Source organism: Coccinella septempunctata, chromosome 9, assembly GCF_907165205.1.
Source record: "Coccinella septempunctata chromosome 9, icCocSept1.1, whole genome shotgun sequence".
Classification (NCBI taxonomy): domain Eukaryota; kingdom Metazoa; phylum Arthropoda; class Insecta; order Coleoptera; family Coccinellidae; genus Coccinella; species Coccinella septempunctata.
Window position 1 is genome coordinate 16,152,260 of NC_058197.1, and position 18,421 is coordinate 16,170,680.

An 18,421-nucleotide genomic window follows, 5' to 3' on the forward strand; every position below is an offset into this window, starting at 1 on the left:
TGCATCGGTCAATGTATGAGATGTTGAAGACGAAATTGGGACAATTGGGACCTCTCTCAAAGCCACTCGTGGAACACCTCAAAGAGGAGTTAAATTTCCCCTTCTATGGAGCCTAACAGTGGATGGGACAGGCTCACCAGGCTTGGCATCGAAGGTATAGGCTATGCTGAAGACATAGCCCTAATAGTAAGAGGGAAATTCGAGAGCACCTTATGCAAGAAGGCCTCAGAATTATCCAGCGATGGTGTTGGTCAGTGGTGCTTACAATCAACCCAACCAAGACCAAAGCAATCTCATTTAGCCCAGCTATGGGATCCTTCTCTCTAAGAGAAGACATCATAGGAGTCAAATATCTTGTAGCAACCATAGATGGTAAGCTTCTGTGTAACAAACATATCGAGGTTACTGTTAGAAAAGCAACAAAGTCCTAAATAACCTATGGGGCAATAGTCTGGTATGCCAAGGCAAGTTAGAACAGTACGAGGAGAGCCCTCTATCTACAGAACACCAAAATTAGCCTATGTTTGTATCACTGGAGCTATGAGAACGAGTCCGAGTGACAGATCATTACACATATCACACCTCTACATCTTGTGATACATAGATCCACTCATGGAGCCATTCTAAGACCAAACAGGCAATGAAACTAATGAAAGTATGAATAATCTGAGAGCTTGTTCATCTCTGGCCAAATATATTCCTGTGATGAGATTGACTAGTACCAAGATAAGCTTCACTACGATGCAAAGTAGAAGAGAAGACTAGGAAAGGGATCTAACATCCCAGCCCTCGAAAAGAATACCATCAAATAGCACATATATGACTATAAAACCACGACAGTTACTAGAGTATACAGGGCTGTCACCAAATGCTCACTACCATTATAGAGATACATTTTGACAGCATAGAATAGACCTTAAGGTCGCAGTGCAATAAAACTCCCCTTAAACCTACAATCTACCTCTATATATATTAACTGATAGCTCAGCCTTCAGTTCAAAAAGCATCCCTGGAACCCTTATCGAGACTCAACCCTATCCAAATCAACTTTTCCCTAAACGAATTCAACCAAACCCTCGTTTAACCCCTTAGAAGTTATCCACAGTACCGACAACGCAAGAATGCAAGTTCCCAGACGATCTACGACCTTCCAGCCGCGATCATAAATTGCGCTCGATGATGCTGCGGGGTTGTTCTGCAGATTATATTATTGGTCATCCCGGTGCCTCTGCTCGCCGGTTTGCACGAGATCTATCACGGTCAGTTCTTGCGAGAAGTAGGGCCCGAGGGCCCAGCTGTAATTGCAATTCTATTTATAGAAATTGCGATTGTCGAGAGCCAATTGTTAGTACCCATGCGAGATGGTCAGTTTTTTCAGTGATCTTCGGATGAACAGGTGGTAGAGAACGAAAGTGATGTCTTCAGTTGTTCCTCGATGAATTTGTTTCTCTTCAACACCGGATGCAGCCCACGAGGGATTAAAACTGGGATATTTTGAAGCTTCACGGTTTTCCCTCCAATGAGGGAAGACCAGTGGCCCAAAAATGGATCCCTGCAGCACTCCATCCATCACAGATCTGGGGGATGATACGGACCGGCATTTGTCTGTTCGAAAATTACGTATCTGATTACTAGAACCCCCTGTATTGAAAAGGAGCAGATTCAGAAGCCATTGACCCCGATAAGTTGCTATTCAGAAAGTTTGCTGGCGTCTTTTAAGGGATGCAGACTCAATATAAACGTATGGGATTTATAGTCCTGTTTACGCGAGAATTTAACGACTCCATCGAGCCAGCTAGGGCTGCCTGGCTGATTGAATACATCAATTTGGCCATCTACGTACGAATCACATCGAAGAGTAAACATATCCGTAAATCGTACCTTATATGTATACATCAACACACTTTTGAAGCCCTCAAGCGTCGTTATGAGGTAGTAAACCCACGAAAAATCTTGATATCTGAAACCCTATCAAATTTCTTTCCCATTCTGCCTTCATATACATACATCTTAAAAAAACACTCGAAAAAAAAGTATGACAATCAACATAAATGGATCGATGAACCCTAGTTTCATAAATTGCGTTTGGCTATAATTAAATCTACGATTAGTACAAGCGAATGTGCATGATGAATGATAGTCATTATTCAACACGTGTCAAAAACGACGTGGGATTTGTTTACATTTGCATGAGCGGACTCCGATGTGAGGCAACTCGCGAGAAATTGAGCCTTCAACTGAAACTTCCTCACCCATTATTGAAGCATTGAATCTATAGTTCCAATGGTTAGTAGTTCGAAACAACCCTAGTTCAAACGACCAGCAGTTCAAACGATCGGTAGTTCGAACGATCGGTAGTTAGCGTGTCGCGGAAAATACTCACGTGTAAACTGGGAATCATGAAATCGTTATCGTGGGCCAACTGCAGGACGAACTTTTTCCCGAACGCTGATATCTCGTAGTGGGGATGGGGGTCCCATACTTCGGCCATGTTGTTACGGAAATGGCCCGTATGGTAAATGAGGAGAGGCTCATCTGAAATAAAAATTGATCCTGTTCGTCAATAGAGAAATGAATGTCGAAGTTTTCGATTAAAATATTGTTTATGTCCGTTAAGAACGGTTGTTGAAAAAATTTGCATGATCTGAAGCTAAACGATGCTGCCTTTCAGTCCTCTTCGAATTCCTCTGTAGTTGATTGATATGTTATTCTGCATAAATAATCCTAAATATGTATAATTTTTTGTAATTTATCCCATTAAAATGGAAAAAATCGTTATTCAATCACTGAAAATTGCTTTTAGATAATTACGCTATACTAATTTCCTTTTTTCTACCGGCGAATACAAATTATGTTATAATGGAGAGATGAGTACTTTTTTGTAGGGAAAACAAGTTACGCAACCTCAGATTCAACGCAATAAATGAGAGTGCGGCAGCTAATCAAGTTCCTTTAGAAGTTTCGAAACGTCAGTTACCTACCTACTAACATTCTGTGAAGTTTAATTGAAAAAGGAGCTTTTTTATAATTATCAGTCAGCCCAAGGGCAGCCAAAGCCAGAGGAATTAAAATATTCTCTTTGGAAACCGCTAATTTGAAAAGATTGTGGAATTTTATACGCTCATTTAAATTCTCAATTCTCACCAGAAAATTCACAATGGCTTGTTCTAAATCTGTTGAATTGTATTTTCTTCTTCATTCCTGTTATAAAACACACAATAAAAGATTATTAAACCGAAACAATCCCAATGATGTGTTGAAGACTTCAAGGAATCACTTAATACTCACCGCTATAATTGTACATCTCGTTGAAAATAATGTCATGATTATGCAAAGGCAGTGGACTGATTTTCATGGGTTTCACGTATTCTACGTTGGAATCTAATCCTAAATGTTCCAGGTAGGAGTTTCCTCGATGTTCTGAAACGAAACGAACAGTTATTAGCACTCATACATCCCAATAAGCACATACACGTGTATTATACGTTTATATGCTTCAATTAGAGGTTATTCGTTGGATTTTCAACGCAAATTCAACCATACGTTGATTTCACGTTTAATCAACGTGTCTTATCGCACCTATCCAAAGTTAACTCAACCAGAAGTTGAAGTTGAAGAAACGTTGAATAAGAAACCATTCGACAAGCCGTTACTTTAGCAACCATTATGAAACGTGTCGGAGATTTTTCAAAGTACATGCTTATTATAGATACTGTAAAGTATTCATTTCTCATTTGAAAATGAGACGTTACCTAAATTGTGAAATTCAACGTGAAATTCTGGTGGTATTTCGGAATCAACTGAAACGTTTAAACAACGTTTAGAATTCTTATCTAAGCAACGTTATTCTGAAACTGAATTGCAATGTTGAATTTCGTTACAAAACGAATAGTTAGCACGAGCAAAAAACCTAGAATAAAAGTGAGGAGATAAAGTTACTTTGGAACCAGGAAAAAACGTATTTCCTAACGACATTTGGCATTTTAACTAGTCGTTAATTAACTGAGTGTTTATAGGGTGGAAATATCAACCAATAATGAAACAGGATCGAATTCAGCCGACAGGAAAGAGCAAGAAAGTGAGGAAAACTGGCGCTGAGATCCTGAATCATCGCGTTTTTCAATTTCCCAAATTGCCGCCTGCTAATCTCAACCTTGATGATGTCAGTTCGCGCAGAACGCGCTCCAAAAATAAAAGTCTAAAACCGTGCCCGTCTAGATTTACACAAACGCTATTTGCACTGGCAATAAATGTATCCTAGCGCTCTATCTAATGGTTTTTTATTATGTTTGACCGATCTATTTTCTGGGTCGGATTGAAAGGCCTTGGGACTTTTTCCCAGGGAGGGTCCACGAGGCTTCCAGATGCTGGACACAAGAGAACTAGGTTCTTTACGTTCTGCATCACCAAAAGGTCAATTTAAATCTCATGGAACTCTGTTTTTAAAGAGATGAAGCCGAATATGGATGCACTCCAGCATCTTGGCAGAATTGAATGTACACTGCTCAAAAATTGAATTAGATTCGAGAGGAATCATCGAAAATAAACCCTCTCTTCGATTGGAATGGACATGTTATTTTCAGGGTTGTGTAGAGAGCAGTGATTGACAGGTGAGGCTGAGTTTTCTGGAGCATTTCATCTTGGATAATCTTTCACTTCCTCTGGCCCCCAAATCTTGGTCGATCAAACGTCAGTTGCTCAACCAACATCCTGCCTAACGTTTGAACCACTAGACAGGAATTTGTTCTACGTGTATTCCTCTCCCATTGAAATTCACACAGTCACTTCGACAATAATTATTATTACCGATAATATGTCGAAACACATCGACATCGCAAGCCAATAACTAAAGGTAAATCTAGGAGAACAAGACAGGTAGATAGCCTTAATAGCTTATCACGCGAATAGTTACCTGAAAAAAGGCAAATAACAGTCGCCTATGCGATATAGCTCGTAATGAACTTTCCAACCTACATATTCCCAACGTTTTTATTTGACGTAATGCGTAGCTAGTCTTTGGAATTCTGCCGCGTTTTGAATGTCAACCGCTTTGGCTATTATTACTTCCTGTTTGACATTTTTTTTTAATGCCAGGGCGAAGGATACATGGTTAATTCTGACACTGTTTACGAAAAAATCGAGTTTTTTGTTTTTCCACTTTTCATTTTCGAGTTCACTTTTAGGGAGTCTCTGGAGTGCAATTCTCTATTAAATCATGAACTGTTTGGTTTTCTAGACTCTTCAAAACAAATTCTATGCACTCCATATCCCAAGACAGTACTAGAACACATTGATTTTCAGACAGAGTAGCAAATAGGTCATTTTAGGGGGGTCAAATAGGTAACAAATCGGAAAAATCTTGTAAAGGAGACAAGAATTTCCTGTCACCTGAATAATCAACTGTCAAAATAAATGTACAAGTCAAGCCTCACCCTGTGTATCGAAAAACTCCTTTTACTAAAAGCGTATAAAAGATACGTTGACATTTCTATTAATCCCACTCCCCTTAACTCCGATCAAATGACAACCACGATCTTTTCCACCGTCCATAAATAGATATTTTATATACCGCCATATCGGACGAATCCAGTCCTTCTTTGACCTTACCAGGAAGGTAGTTTTAATGAGTAATCCGATATATTCGGTTGTTCTTTTCCGTTTTATTGCTACGACTACACGTTCCACAGCGAAAAACACTCCGATGACGTTCGTCTATCGGAAACATTAAATGATTTTGAGGCAATTAGCGTACGCCTATGAGGAATCCTCGGCATTTATTGCCCAGCCGTACCTGCCACCTTACATTATGTTTCCTGGGTCTCTCCAAGTGGCGAAAGATCCATTAAAGTGGAGAAATTATTGCTTCTCGTATTTGTAATGGCTAATTAGGTAGTCAGTGAATCTCGAGACATCTCACATGAGATGCCTCCGCCGACTTGCTCATGATTTCTTAAACGACATTCTACATGTTAAAAATTATGTTCTCGCCTCGGCTTTGCCTCGGCTGTGCCTCAGCTGTGCCTCGGCTCCAATTTGCAGGCTCAGTTTTGCGTTCTACCATGAATTGACGTGTTTTTTACCATATTCTCTATATATTCCAACGATGTACCGAGTGATGTCAGGATTTCCTCACACAGGAAACACGAAGATCTTCCCAAACCTCCGAAATTATCAGATGACGCATCCAGCATCGTCAAGGCCCCGAAAAAAGTTTTCCGTTCACGTTCCCACACGTTCATTCATGCGTCGGAATCACCGTATATACGGGATGTGCCAGTAACGTAATATCGAGCCGCGATTAATAAATAATTAATTATGCCCGAACCCACGACGTGCTCGTCGATTATAATTGCTAATATAGCTCGATGAAGCCGAACGTTCTGTGGTGGATGTTGAAACGTCCGTTCACTTCTATCGGATCTTACATACGCCATCTGTCATACGCGGGTTCATTCATTAGAAATCGTACGTTTGTGCAATTGTGCAGTTGTTCTTCGGTTATTGTCTTCCGCTTGGGATCGTGAATAAGGCTACACTCTCATTAGCATTAATCTGCGAGAGCCAGGATAATGAACCAGCTTCTACCTACTCTTTATAAGCAAAACAGTAATACTGTCTTTGACTCGTACGAATATTTCAACAGTAGTTTCCTGAGGTCAAAAGAACCACTTTTTTCCCATACCATTTTTTCCGATTCGGCCCTGATAAAAAGATATAGCCATTTTAAGTTTTCATAATGAGCTGTGCCACCCCTGGAGAAAAAAATCAGCCGATTCGGAAAAAATGGTATGGGAAAAAAGTGTTTTTTTTTACCTCAAGAATCTACTATGGAAATATTTGTACGAGCGAAAGACTCACCCTGTATATGTCAGCCGTAGCATATTTGGGTCAAGAGAAACACTTTTTCCCAATTCGATCTAGATAAAGAGATTTTAAGTTTACCTAATGAGCTAATTTTGACATTTATCAAAAAGAAACGTCAGTTTGACAATGTGAGGTTAAGAGCGATCATGGACAGTGATGCTAGTGAAGGATATCACACACAGTGAGTCGAAAAATAAGGCCTTTCGGGTCACACCATAGCAAGAAAAATAAATCCCATAGTGTGAATCGTTATTCCCTTCAACCCACCACATAAATATACCGGGTGAGAAAAAAAAAGATGCGAAAGTCACGTTCATTGATCAAATCCTGTTTCTCTACTCCAATCTCCATTCAGAGCCATAAACTAGATAATTCGTCTAATTCTGAATGAAAAACGACATCTCATCTCACAACTATCTCCTCTAACACCAATTAATCCCGAAAAAATACTACAATTTACAAAACAATCTAACCACTAACGAGGTGCGATAAAACTTGACACAATTCCACCATTCTTCCACGTTTTATCGGATAAGTTTACTATTGGATACTTCTGCACCGGTATCTGTACAAATCTGGCCGTTTGTTTATATTTTATCAATTAGTGAGGATGTTTGTTCGGACAATGTTGCAAAAACCGATTGATAATCGTGGGTATTTCAAACAAACATCGGCATTGTTGCTGGACCTTAACCTATCTTCCATTGCACAAACAAGACGAGATGATATCATCGATTGATACTGAGAAGAATTCTGGAAAAAAATGGGGAAACTAACTGGAGTGTGGGAAAAATTATCGTTCGATTCTTGAGGTTTTTGAACGATATCATGGCAATGATGAAATAGGTATCGAAAGCTAGATGGGATCGGACTTAGGAGCAGGAATTGATAGAACACGTTTGAATTGAAGTTCATGATCTGTCATGCCAGGAAATCCATAATCTGGGTTAGATCAAGGGGACTTTATGGCATTATCTTCCCTTATTATTCAGCCTTCATCGCAGTTGAAGATGATGAGATAAGCAGTTTTTCCTTCTTGTTGCACATCCTGCATCATGGCTCACCTTCAGAAACACCAATCTTGTACATGTGTTTTCTAAGATCACAATGATCAGTTGTTAAATCTGTGTTTAATCTAATTTGCTGTCTGCTCAGCTTAGTAGAGCCTCAAACCCGAGGTTTAAGTCTACTACTATACCCCTACCAGTTCTGGACCTTCAAACAAGGTGTGAACCTTGTTTAGCAACTAGAGAACTAGAGATCATTACAGATCTCACACTTTCCCTCCTTGTTTTAGATAGGTTAGCCCATGAGGCCATCCTAAGAATAACCAGAGAAGGTACAGGTGATGAGAGAATTGGAAACCATCGACTCATCTTCCCAAAGAGGAGACGATGAAGAAAACAAGTGTCTATAAGCTCTGAAAGGAGCACAGAGCTTCTGAAACATTCCAAAAATTCCTTGACAACATTAACACTCCGAGATCCTAAAAGTATCTGAATCTCATCAAGAATATGCAACACCTTTTTACTGGATGCCTCAGGAAGCTTATGAGGATAGGATTCTTGCAGATTCTAGAGGACAAGAGGATGAAACTCCAGATCACCTGATAGAATGCCTCGCCATTGAAGGCCAAAGAAAAAATGCTCTGGATATTGAACTTGCAGGAGCAAGGATGTAACATTGAAGCCATCCCAGATACTAGAGTTTATTAGAAATCTGGAACTGAAGCCAAGAAGTGTTCAGACAGGCTCTGATAGAGGACACAAGGCACAATAGATTTCAGTGTGGAAGTGTAATGTAACCCTCTTCGAATCTTCGAAATCTGCAATCCAAGAGAGCCTTTCGTCATGAAACCTCCAGTACTTAACTAGTTATCTGGGATATGGGAGTAGCGTTATACTATAAAGCAACTGGTCAGAGGCAATAAAGTGACTCTACTATGGGTACCAGGGCATTGTAGTGTTGAAGGAAATGGAAAAGCCGATGAACTTGCAAAAAGAGCATCAAGGTTAACACCTGCTGGACCTGAGCTGACCTGTGGGCTTGGAAAAGACCGATATGAGGCAGCGGTACAACAATGGGTGCTGAACAACAGAATAACTCTCTGGAGAAACACTCCTGGACTTACTCAGTCAAAGAAATTAGTGATGATTGCACCGACCTACACCAGAAAACTGTTAAAGCTGTCACGAACTGAGCTTCTGGTGATGGTGGGACTGCTGATAGGAAACTGTTGGTACAAATATCACTTGTACCCTATGGGAAAGTCAGCAAATGAGTTTTGTAGGCTCTGTGGATCAGAATAAGACACAGCTGAACACATGGTATTCCAATGTCCAGAGCTGGCTGGCCTAAGAACCATTCATATGGGGAAACCGGTCCTGGACACTCACGAGGTAACGGCCAAGGCCCCTAAAGATGTTGTTGGTTTTATCAACACCATTGACGACCTCCTTGGGTTCCTATGAATGAGTAGGGTAGAGAACAAAAGATCTACATGGTCGAAGTTCCCGAAAGGCTAATTTAGCTACAACGACCCCGGTTCAAATGATAACAATAATAAGTTATTTAGTAAATTGAACTCCTTAAATTACGTCAGGGGCTAATAGATGCAAACCAGCCTCCGACCACATCTCGAATCCCATATTCTCCCATCAAAAAACCCGTCAACCGACGCACGATGCAAATAAAACGCGAAACGCAGGCCCAAGTGAGTCATGCCATTATATTGAAATCGGGAACGTCTAATTGTCCGTTGTTGCAAGTTGTTAAACGCCGAATTCTGGTCGGATTTACCGAGCGACGCATGTGGGTGGTCGGTACGTTGTAATTTGCATCGAAATTAAGGTACGCGTATGTAATTTCCGAGTATTTATGGGCGTATGGGCGTCGGGACATCGGTGAGTTAAGGCTCTGGGGTCCTTATTAACCCAGATCGGTTCCAGGAGTGACTGAGGGCTTGAGAATCGTGTCGCTAGTCTTCTTAATGATGGTAGAAGTGAATATATGTGGGAAACACTCAGTCTAAGTGCTAGGGGATATCGGAAAACATGGTTCAATGCCACCTCATCCACATTCCTCTTGGTCTGACTTTAAAAGCCTCAAGATCCAACCTCTAACGTCTTTATATTCATCTCTTTCTAAGGTAAAACAATTCCTGGCATTTGGGATTTGCATTTGCACCCCACAAAAAAGGAACGAAAGTATCTCTTTGGCATAGGAATTACCACCAAGAGAATCAGAGTCCACCACCTCAGGTCCCAATGGATGAACAACCTGCACATCTTCGAATCTTTCTGTGAGTTTCAGCATCTCGTGGTTAACACAGAACATCAATCGATCATTGTCTTATTGTTCTAATTGATTTTCCTCTGCCCCTTTGTGAGAGTAACGGATAATGATGCTCATCTTTAACTGGAGATAAAGATGCCATCAAAATTAACAATTCTCCTTGCTTTTACATCTATCTCAGTGAAGATGTGTTAACCAACGACCGATTTTATTAGGTCGAGTTCAGACGGGCCTATAATTAACTCGGAGTACATATAAATTTCTCCAGACAGGTATTGCCCAAGCATTTTATGGAGCAGTATGTCGTTAAAGTGCGAGGAGCCACTCTAACATCGATCAGACGTTGTTTGCTGCCAAAAAAACTATCGCGAGTGGCAAAACCACCGTGGTGTTTTATCGGGGAACATTAGTTCTCTGTTCGTGTTACTGCAATAGTAATTGATGTTTGGTTTAATTCTGGATGCACGTCCTTAATGGCGCAGTAAGGATTTTATTCCTTTGATTTATTGACGAGAACTGGAAACGCTTCATTTTCAGAACCTGGTGAGTCCGCAGTGCAACCAGTGAATAAGTCATGTTTTGCTGCAGTTTTGGCAGTTTCATAAATACCTAGGACCAAAAGAGTATGCATTGGGTTCGGTGGATGTGAAACATCCAGCTGTGTGAGGACTCGCAACATTATTTCCTTCAAAACCGTTTGGTAACAGGGCAGGGTTACATTCCACTGAGACCTTAAGGTCTATTGTGCCTCTCATCAGAGCTCTTCTCACTACTGCGCCTTCTACAGCTAGCCCTCCAGCTCCAGAGTTACAATGAACTCCAGTATCTGAGAGGGCTTAAAGAAGCCTAAGTCCTCATTCCTCCAATAATTTTCTCCTCCAAGACATTACTTGCACAGCCCTGCAATGACAAGGCATTCTGTAACCAGGTCAACAGGAGTTTCCTCCCCTTTCCCACAGAATCTGTGGGGACCATGTCCTGTTAAGAAGTCAGTGAGAAGGCTGGAGGCTTAACTTATTCTTCAGGACAGCCGAATACATACTCCTTTTTGGAAAGATCCAATCCTGGAAGGTTCCTTCAGGATATTTTTCTTTTGGTTTCTTCCTTCTCTAGCGACTCTTACTTTTATGTACACTCTCCTATACCACAGAGAGGTTCTTGAACAGTGAGTGGCGTTTGTGGTCCATTTCTGGCGAGTGTGTTAGCCTCCTCATCTCCTTTGAATCCAGAGTGACCTGGAACCTAACTAAAGAGACCTTGTTATCGCCTATTTAGTAGTTAGTTTTGCCTACGTAGGGAAAAGGAAATATTCCGAAACTCCTGATAACGGAGTGTCTCACCATTAAAAGACAACTGCTTCCAACAAGAAACTTTTAGGAGAGAGAAGGTTGTTACCTTCTAGGATGTTCCTAGACACTAGAGTTTATTTGGAGAGTTGTAGACGACGTAGCGGCGAAAACAGTTATGTTTAGAGATACAATGGATTCTAAGATCGCAATCAACAATCTACATACATGTTTCGTCAATTGACCGATGCATTAGTGCACACCTCAAGGTTATACTTGGACTTCCATACTGTGGCACCTGATTATCACATAATTCTTCGACGCACATTTCTATTAGTATTTGCTTCCTTTCTGACTAGGCATCAAGACTAAAGAGACCTTGTTTTTCTTGCCTATTTCATTGAGGTACCTACTCAGCTTTGAGTCGATAAGATAGCGACTCGATTGCAAGTATTTCTGATGGCCTACACTTGGTGCTTGCTCCTTATATTCCAGCGTCAGCCCCTGTCGTGGTTTTCGAACAATCTGCGTACTATTTAATGGAATTAACTTTGAAATTTTGGGTGGTGTAGTCCTTTGCGCAATTTTTAAAATTTACTCTTTTTCTTAGACATTTTTGAAGTATTTCGGGGAGTTTTTTGGGGATGAGAGCGTCTACTGTTGAAGATTCGGTTGAGTTTGAGGTTTTGCCTCTAAAGGAGCCTGAATGCGTGATCTCCAAGGTTTCTTTGACTTCCGACGACCTGCTTCGCCGTTAGGCGAACCCATCTCTTCAACAATCTTTGGTCCTTATCCTTCCAGTACATGTACTGACTGACAAATGGTACCAAGTTGCGAGATTATCTCGTAGGACACTATTCACACGCGATTCTCACGCTTTTACGCCATAACTCCGCGTCGAAACAGCACGGGTAATATCTTACGGTGTCCCATATTTCGATCCGGCAAATCTCTCGAGGAATTTCCACGTCCGTGGGCGTCGCGGAGCGGCGCACGTACGACAACCGTCTAAATCATACTTAGCGGACAATCTCGGACGTTGCGCCACGTCCAGGTAACCCCTGAGCGCGCGGATAAGTCTGGCCGACCGGCAGGCCGCGCCGATAAATAAGAATCGGCCGGCGTCCGCTAATTGGCGGGAACAAATCGATTGTCACACGGCGGCGAGCCGAGGGAGATGACGCGCGTCCGCTGCGTTGCCAACTGGAGGACTTTCGGAGCGAAAGCTTATATTATAATGTGGGCTAAGAGGCTCTGTCAGACTGGGTTATCGACAGATGTGTTGAGTTATTTCAATCGAAGCGATGAAGGTGAAATAAGTTCAGTGCTTTGATAGCAGCTTGACTATCAGGAGGATGTGGCATAGTGATCCATTCTGATAGTCCAACTACCATAAAACCAATGAACTCCTATGTCATGGACTGGTATGAGAGTGCCGAAGGAAACATGATGAAATAGACAAGAACAAGGTTCCAGGTCACTCATCAAGGGAAACGATGAAACCAAGAAAGGGAACACAAACGCCACTAAGCGGCCCAGAGCCATTCTGTGGTATAGGAGAATGGCCCCATAAGGAAGAATTTCTGGAGAAGGAAGAAACCAATCTGGAGAAAAGATCCAAGAAGTATTTGGATCTGAGTAAGAATAAGTTAGGTCTCCTCACTGGCTTCCTCACAGGACATTGTCGCCTTAGGAAGCATATGATGAAAATGGGCTTATCAGAAACTGACGAGTGTAGATTCTGTGGATAAAAGGAGGAAACTCATGTTCACTAGGTTATAGAATGCCTCGTCATTGCTAGCCTGCTCTAGGAATGTCTTGGACGACAAAATTATAGGTTTAATGAGGACTTAGCCTCTTTGAAGCCCTCTCAGAAGTTCACAGGAACTCTGGAGCTAGAGATATGGGGGGCAAAATAGGGCTTACGATCGTAGAGGAATATAACCCCCTACCAAACTATAAAGTAGATGGCATGGGAGTCTAGATTAGGCACAATTTCAGCCTGATCCTTGCTGAGAGAGGACAACAAAGTGATATTCCTTAGAGTAGGCAACGCCGCAGGACGTAGACTGACGTACCTACTTGGTATCGTTCGGCGTGGGTAGGTTCCGATTTATGTGTCCGTGTTTTGACAGAAATCTCGTACTCGTACTCGTACAGCGAAAAACGCGACGTTAAAAGGTGAATACTGGAATCGGCGTGTTTTTAACTTGTGGAATATCCGCCGAGCCTGTGGAACGCTGGGAATACGGTATTTTGACGAGAGTGATTTTACTCGATTCCTCGAATACCATTCTTCGAACTTAAATCAACTTCTACACTCCTAGAAACTCATTAAAAAAAAAAAGCAGTGGGGTTTTGCTCTGCGGTATATGACTCAATAGAGTCGATATCCAAGTTGGTCGCTTGATATAACCTTCCGTATCCAAGGGGACTATTTCAACAGTAGATTCTTGAGGTCAAAATAAGCACTTTTTTCCTATAATATTTTTTCCGAATCGGCTTACTTTTAAAGATACAGGCTGTTGAAAAACCATAAAAAAATATTATATTATTTTTAGTTCTATCTCACAAACGGTTTTATCGAATGAAATGAATTTCTGAATATAGTTTTTCATTTATTTGATGAATCTTTTTCGAACACAATATATCACCCACGTCTTCCAATTTTCTCATTATGGCCATTACGTATCATAAAAATACCAAAAATTCAAAGAAACTAAGTTGGAGGCTGTCATTATGAAAACTTAAAATGGATATATATTTTCATCAGGGCCGAATCAAAAAAAATGGTACAGGAAGAAAGTCTTTCTTTTGACCTCTTTTGTCGAACTTCTAGGAGTTCTAGCTCCACCATAAACAATTTTTGATGACAGGCAGACAGGCGCGTGTGTACAGAAACCCTCTAGTCAGCCCTTGCAGACATTCCAAAGACAAAAAGTAGTTCAAATGACCAAGAATTCCGCGCGTTCACGAAAGCTGAATGGAATCGACGAGCGCACGCATCAATATTCATGCAACAATGAAACTATATGTTTATCTACCATTCAATATCGCCTCATTATCAATTCAAATTCATTTTTCACATCTTAATTGCAATTTTTCGCATATTGACACGGTGTTCCGAGAACTGCAGCGCGATTTATCATCAGTAACAATGGGTTCCAGTCTTGAAATCACTATAATTAGGTCTTCATTGTATGGGCAACGTTAAAAATCCAGTTTAATCTCACGCTCACTTATCGGACTGCTCGCAAAGTGGAGAATTCGCGAATAAATGCGAATACCGGCTATAAATTACATATTACATGTTGATATTGTTGCGTGTATTTCATTAATACAACGCTCAAGGTAACTTCCTATTGACGGCGACCTTCTGCTGATGTTGCTGGAAAAGAGACGACCGTAAACTATCTGAAATTGTATCTGTGAGTTTCGCAATGGTGTCACGTCATAGGAAACACTCAACATCGATGGGTTTCCTCACGCGTTGAGGTAGGAACTCATGGCAAGTAAATTAAATTTTGCTCCCTTTGGTATCACCACACGACAGGGATCTCTGCTGACACAAAGCAACTGCTCAGAGGCAATAAAGTAACTCTACTATGGGTACCAGGACATTGTGGTGTTGAAGGAAATGAAAAAGCCGATGAACTTGCAAAAATAGCATCAAGGTTAACACCTGCTGGACCTGAGTCTTGCTGTGGGCTCGGAAAAGACCAACAAGTCCAACAATGGGAGTTGAACAACAGAATATCCCTCTGGAGAAACACTCCTGGACTTACTCAGTCGAAGAAATTCGTGATTTCACCGACCTACACCAGAAAACTGCTAAAGCTGTATTGAGCTGAGCTTCTGGTGATGGTAGGACTGCTGACAGGGCACTGTCGGTACAAATATCATTTGTACCTTATTGGAAAGTCAGCAGAGGAGATTTGAAGGCTCAGTGGATCAGAAGCAGAAACAGCTGAACACATGGTATGCAAGTTTCCAGAGCTCTAGCTGGCCTAAGAACCATTCATATGGGGAAACCAGTCCTGGATACTCACGAGGTAACGGCCAAGGCCCCTAAGGATGTTGTCGGTTTTATCAACACCATTGACGACCTCCTTGGGTTCCTATGAATGAGTAGGTTAGCTACATGGTAGCAGTTTCTGAATCTGAAAACGTAGCTGCTAAAGCGGTAGTAAAAGAAAAAAGCAGCAGTATTCACCAATGCAGGGTGGTGGTTGCTATAATACTAGTGGCAATACTGACAGAAAGAAATCTGTTACTCTTTCGAAATTCAGGTGGACACAAGTACCAAACGACGAAAATAATACATAAGCCAAAATTATACCACGTGTTTTTGAAATACATGCGATTCAATCACAGATCGTGAAGTATCGCTTATAACTCAGAAACCATCTAACGGATTTAATCAACCCTAAAAATTAATATTTGGTAAAAACGACACATCTCTCATTCCTGGGAAGGAGCACGCCAGAAAATTTATCGAAACAATTCATCCCGATGTTAAAACGTTAGCGATCACCGATACCATACCCATGTCGGGTTGTAGACATGCCGCGAACCGCTGACCGAGCCCTAAAACTGTACCATCAGCAAGGACTCGACAAGTCTATAGTTACACATTTTCCACGAAACGAATTAAAACCAGAATGTAGCTGGCGTTTTTGACTTTTATATCTGCTTTTATGCCTTCGTCCAGGCTCGTTTTGCCATTTGTCATTCTTCAAGAATCCGGTATCTTGCTGATTCCGAGAATCGTTCTTTTTTCTGCCGTTGTCTGTAAGATTTTTAGAAATGCCCGAGCAGTCGTTCGCCTTTCTTGGTATCGTTCGGAATTTGCACTTTTATCGGATTTTATTCACGTGGATTAAGATAATTAAGATCTAGATGCATTAAGTCTTAAACTCCCCTATTTTTCTAGACGATGGAGGAAGTTTTTTTGGCTCATTTCATGTTGTATTCATCGGGCAATATGAAATTCACAACATTGGATATCGTGAAACGGTTTCCAGTAATGGACTTTTCACGAAAATCGACCACAGGATTCCTCTCAACGTTTTTATCTATCCAGTCTAGAAGTACCAGAAACAGACAGAATCAATACAATACCCTGTACATGATTTTTTTGTTATTTCTAGTGACACGACTATGTGTATAAGACCGTTGAAACTGCAACTGGCTCACGTAGTTCAAGAGTGAAATATCCTTCCTCAACCATCCTTCCACGTTTTAAAACACACGCAACAGTCTGAACCTGCCGAAGATCAACAACAACTATCGAAGGATGCCGGACCATTCCAGATACACAGCGCCGATACCAACAGAAGCACGGACCATAAAACAGAACAACCGATCCATCATCTTTTACGACCAATACCAAATCACCCGGTATAATAACAACGGGTGATATAATAAGGGGGATCACGAGGAATAATCCACATTCCTCCAAAGATGCCATCATCACCAGCCGCTAATTGAATACTGTACAGCCTTAACAACAGAAGGTATCGAGACCAGGAACTTGTGAAACCACTAAAATCTTGAAGAATGCTGCGAAGCCAGAATGTTAAATGGAATTTCTATGGTCCCATGGGAAATTGAAGTTATAACGAGATGATTTAAAGATACCCACGCTTATGACTTCAAGATCCATTATGAAAAACGGATCAACAACGCTCTCTAAATTTTAAGGCCTAAGCCCATTTAAGTGACCCTTATAGCTACCAATTCGTTTTCATCAACGTTTAGGGAACCCTTGAATGCTAGGGGACAACCTAAATCATAAAGGCCCAGAGTTAAGTACTCTCTGAAGCTAAGGAATACTTAGATAGGGGCTTGTTTAGGGATCTTCAGTGAAAACAGGCATAACTCTCTCAATCAACACTTCTGATTTAGGGTATTCAGACTCGTAGATCATCTTCAAACAATCTCGTCTCTTGAAAGTTAAGAATATCCGAAAAATTCCAAATGAAAGGATGAATTGTCCACCCTGTATACCGCAATCTTCGCATGTCTCCACCCCCTCGAACGTCATCTCGCACAATGCCCGATCCCGTGTACGACTGCCATTAAAACTCGGCGTTTGAAGAGATAAAATTGAAATGATATTTATCACCAATAAAAGTCACGAGGTCTCTGGCATTTATCGCCTCTGAAAATGCATCTCTGGATTCCCGGTCGCCGTTCAAACCGCATATTATTTACGCGTATTCGCGTTTTTACCCCGCGTCCCACAGATTCTTTTCCTTTTATCCTCGGCCGTTTTCTCCAGACGCGGTTTAGTGGTTTTTGATTTATCTCCACGAGTCGTAGGAGGCACGCAACTTTGTCCCGATGATCTGGAAGGTGCTAGAGGAATGCACTGTTCGAGGATTCTCTTCGAAAACCTTGGTTTTCCCGCCTTTTATCACAGTTGGGGTATTTGAACTACAAGTCATTTCGACTACGACGTATCAGAACTACCGGACGATGGACCTACCGTCAATTGGAACTTACTGTGATAAGAACTACTGGCAATAAGAACCTTTCAGCCGTATTTACCTGAATATCACGATGTTTTCTGTGTAACAAACGTAAATATGGTAAGTTGACGTTTTTTTTTGTCGCCATACTTTTACCAGTGCTCGACAAGCCATCAAAGACGCCGGTGGCTTCTAAATCTCGGCGAAACATGCAGCTTTTTCGCAGCGACAATTGCCATTGTATCCTCTATATGGTACCACATTCAAAATGCCGCAGTTGTACCATCAATCTGACAAGAGTCGGCTGCATTCTATACCTCTCCTCGACTGTGAATCTGTGACTGATCAGATAGGATCAGTTCCGAAAATGGTTGTCGGAAACCGACGCAGTTTCTCGAATAAAGAGTGTAGACGAGAAAAATTTCTATAACCTTTACCTCCACTATTATGCCGAGTTATACGAGCCTATAAAACGCATATCCGATAGGTTAAACAGAAGGAACT

General features: G+C 41.3%; 1 protein-coding gene across 5 annotated transcripts in view; it reads right to left on the reverse strand.

Moving 5' to 3' along the window:
- LOC123320608 (A disintegrin and metalloproteinase with thrombospondin motifs 9) overlaps nucleotides 1-18,421 on the reverse strand; it is a 96,434-nt gene that overhangs the window by 41,198 nt on the left and 36,815 nt on the right. For all 5 annotated transcript variants that reach the window (XM_044907967.1, XM_044907966.1, XM_044907969.1 and 2 more), the window contains 2 exons: nucleotides 3,289-3,420; nucleotides 2,384-2,535 (listed from right to left, as the gene is read on the reverse strand). In XM_044907967.1, the coding sequence (XP_044763902.1) occupies nucleotides 2,384-2,535; nucleotides 3,289-3,420 (284 nt within the window). The remainder of the gene's footprint in view (nucleotides 1-2,383; nucleotides 2,536-3,288; nucleotides 3,421-18,421) is intronic.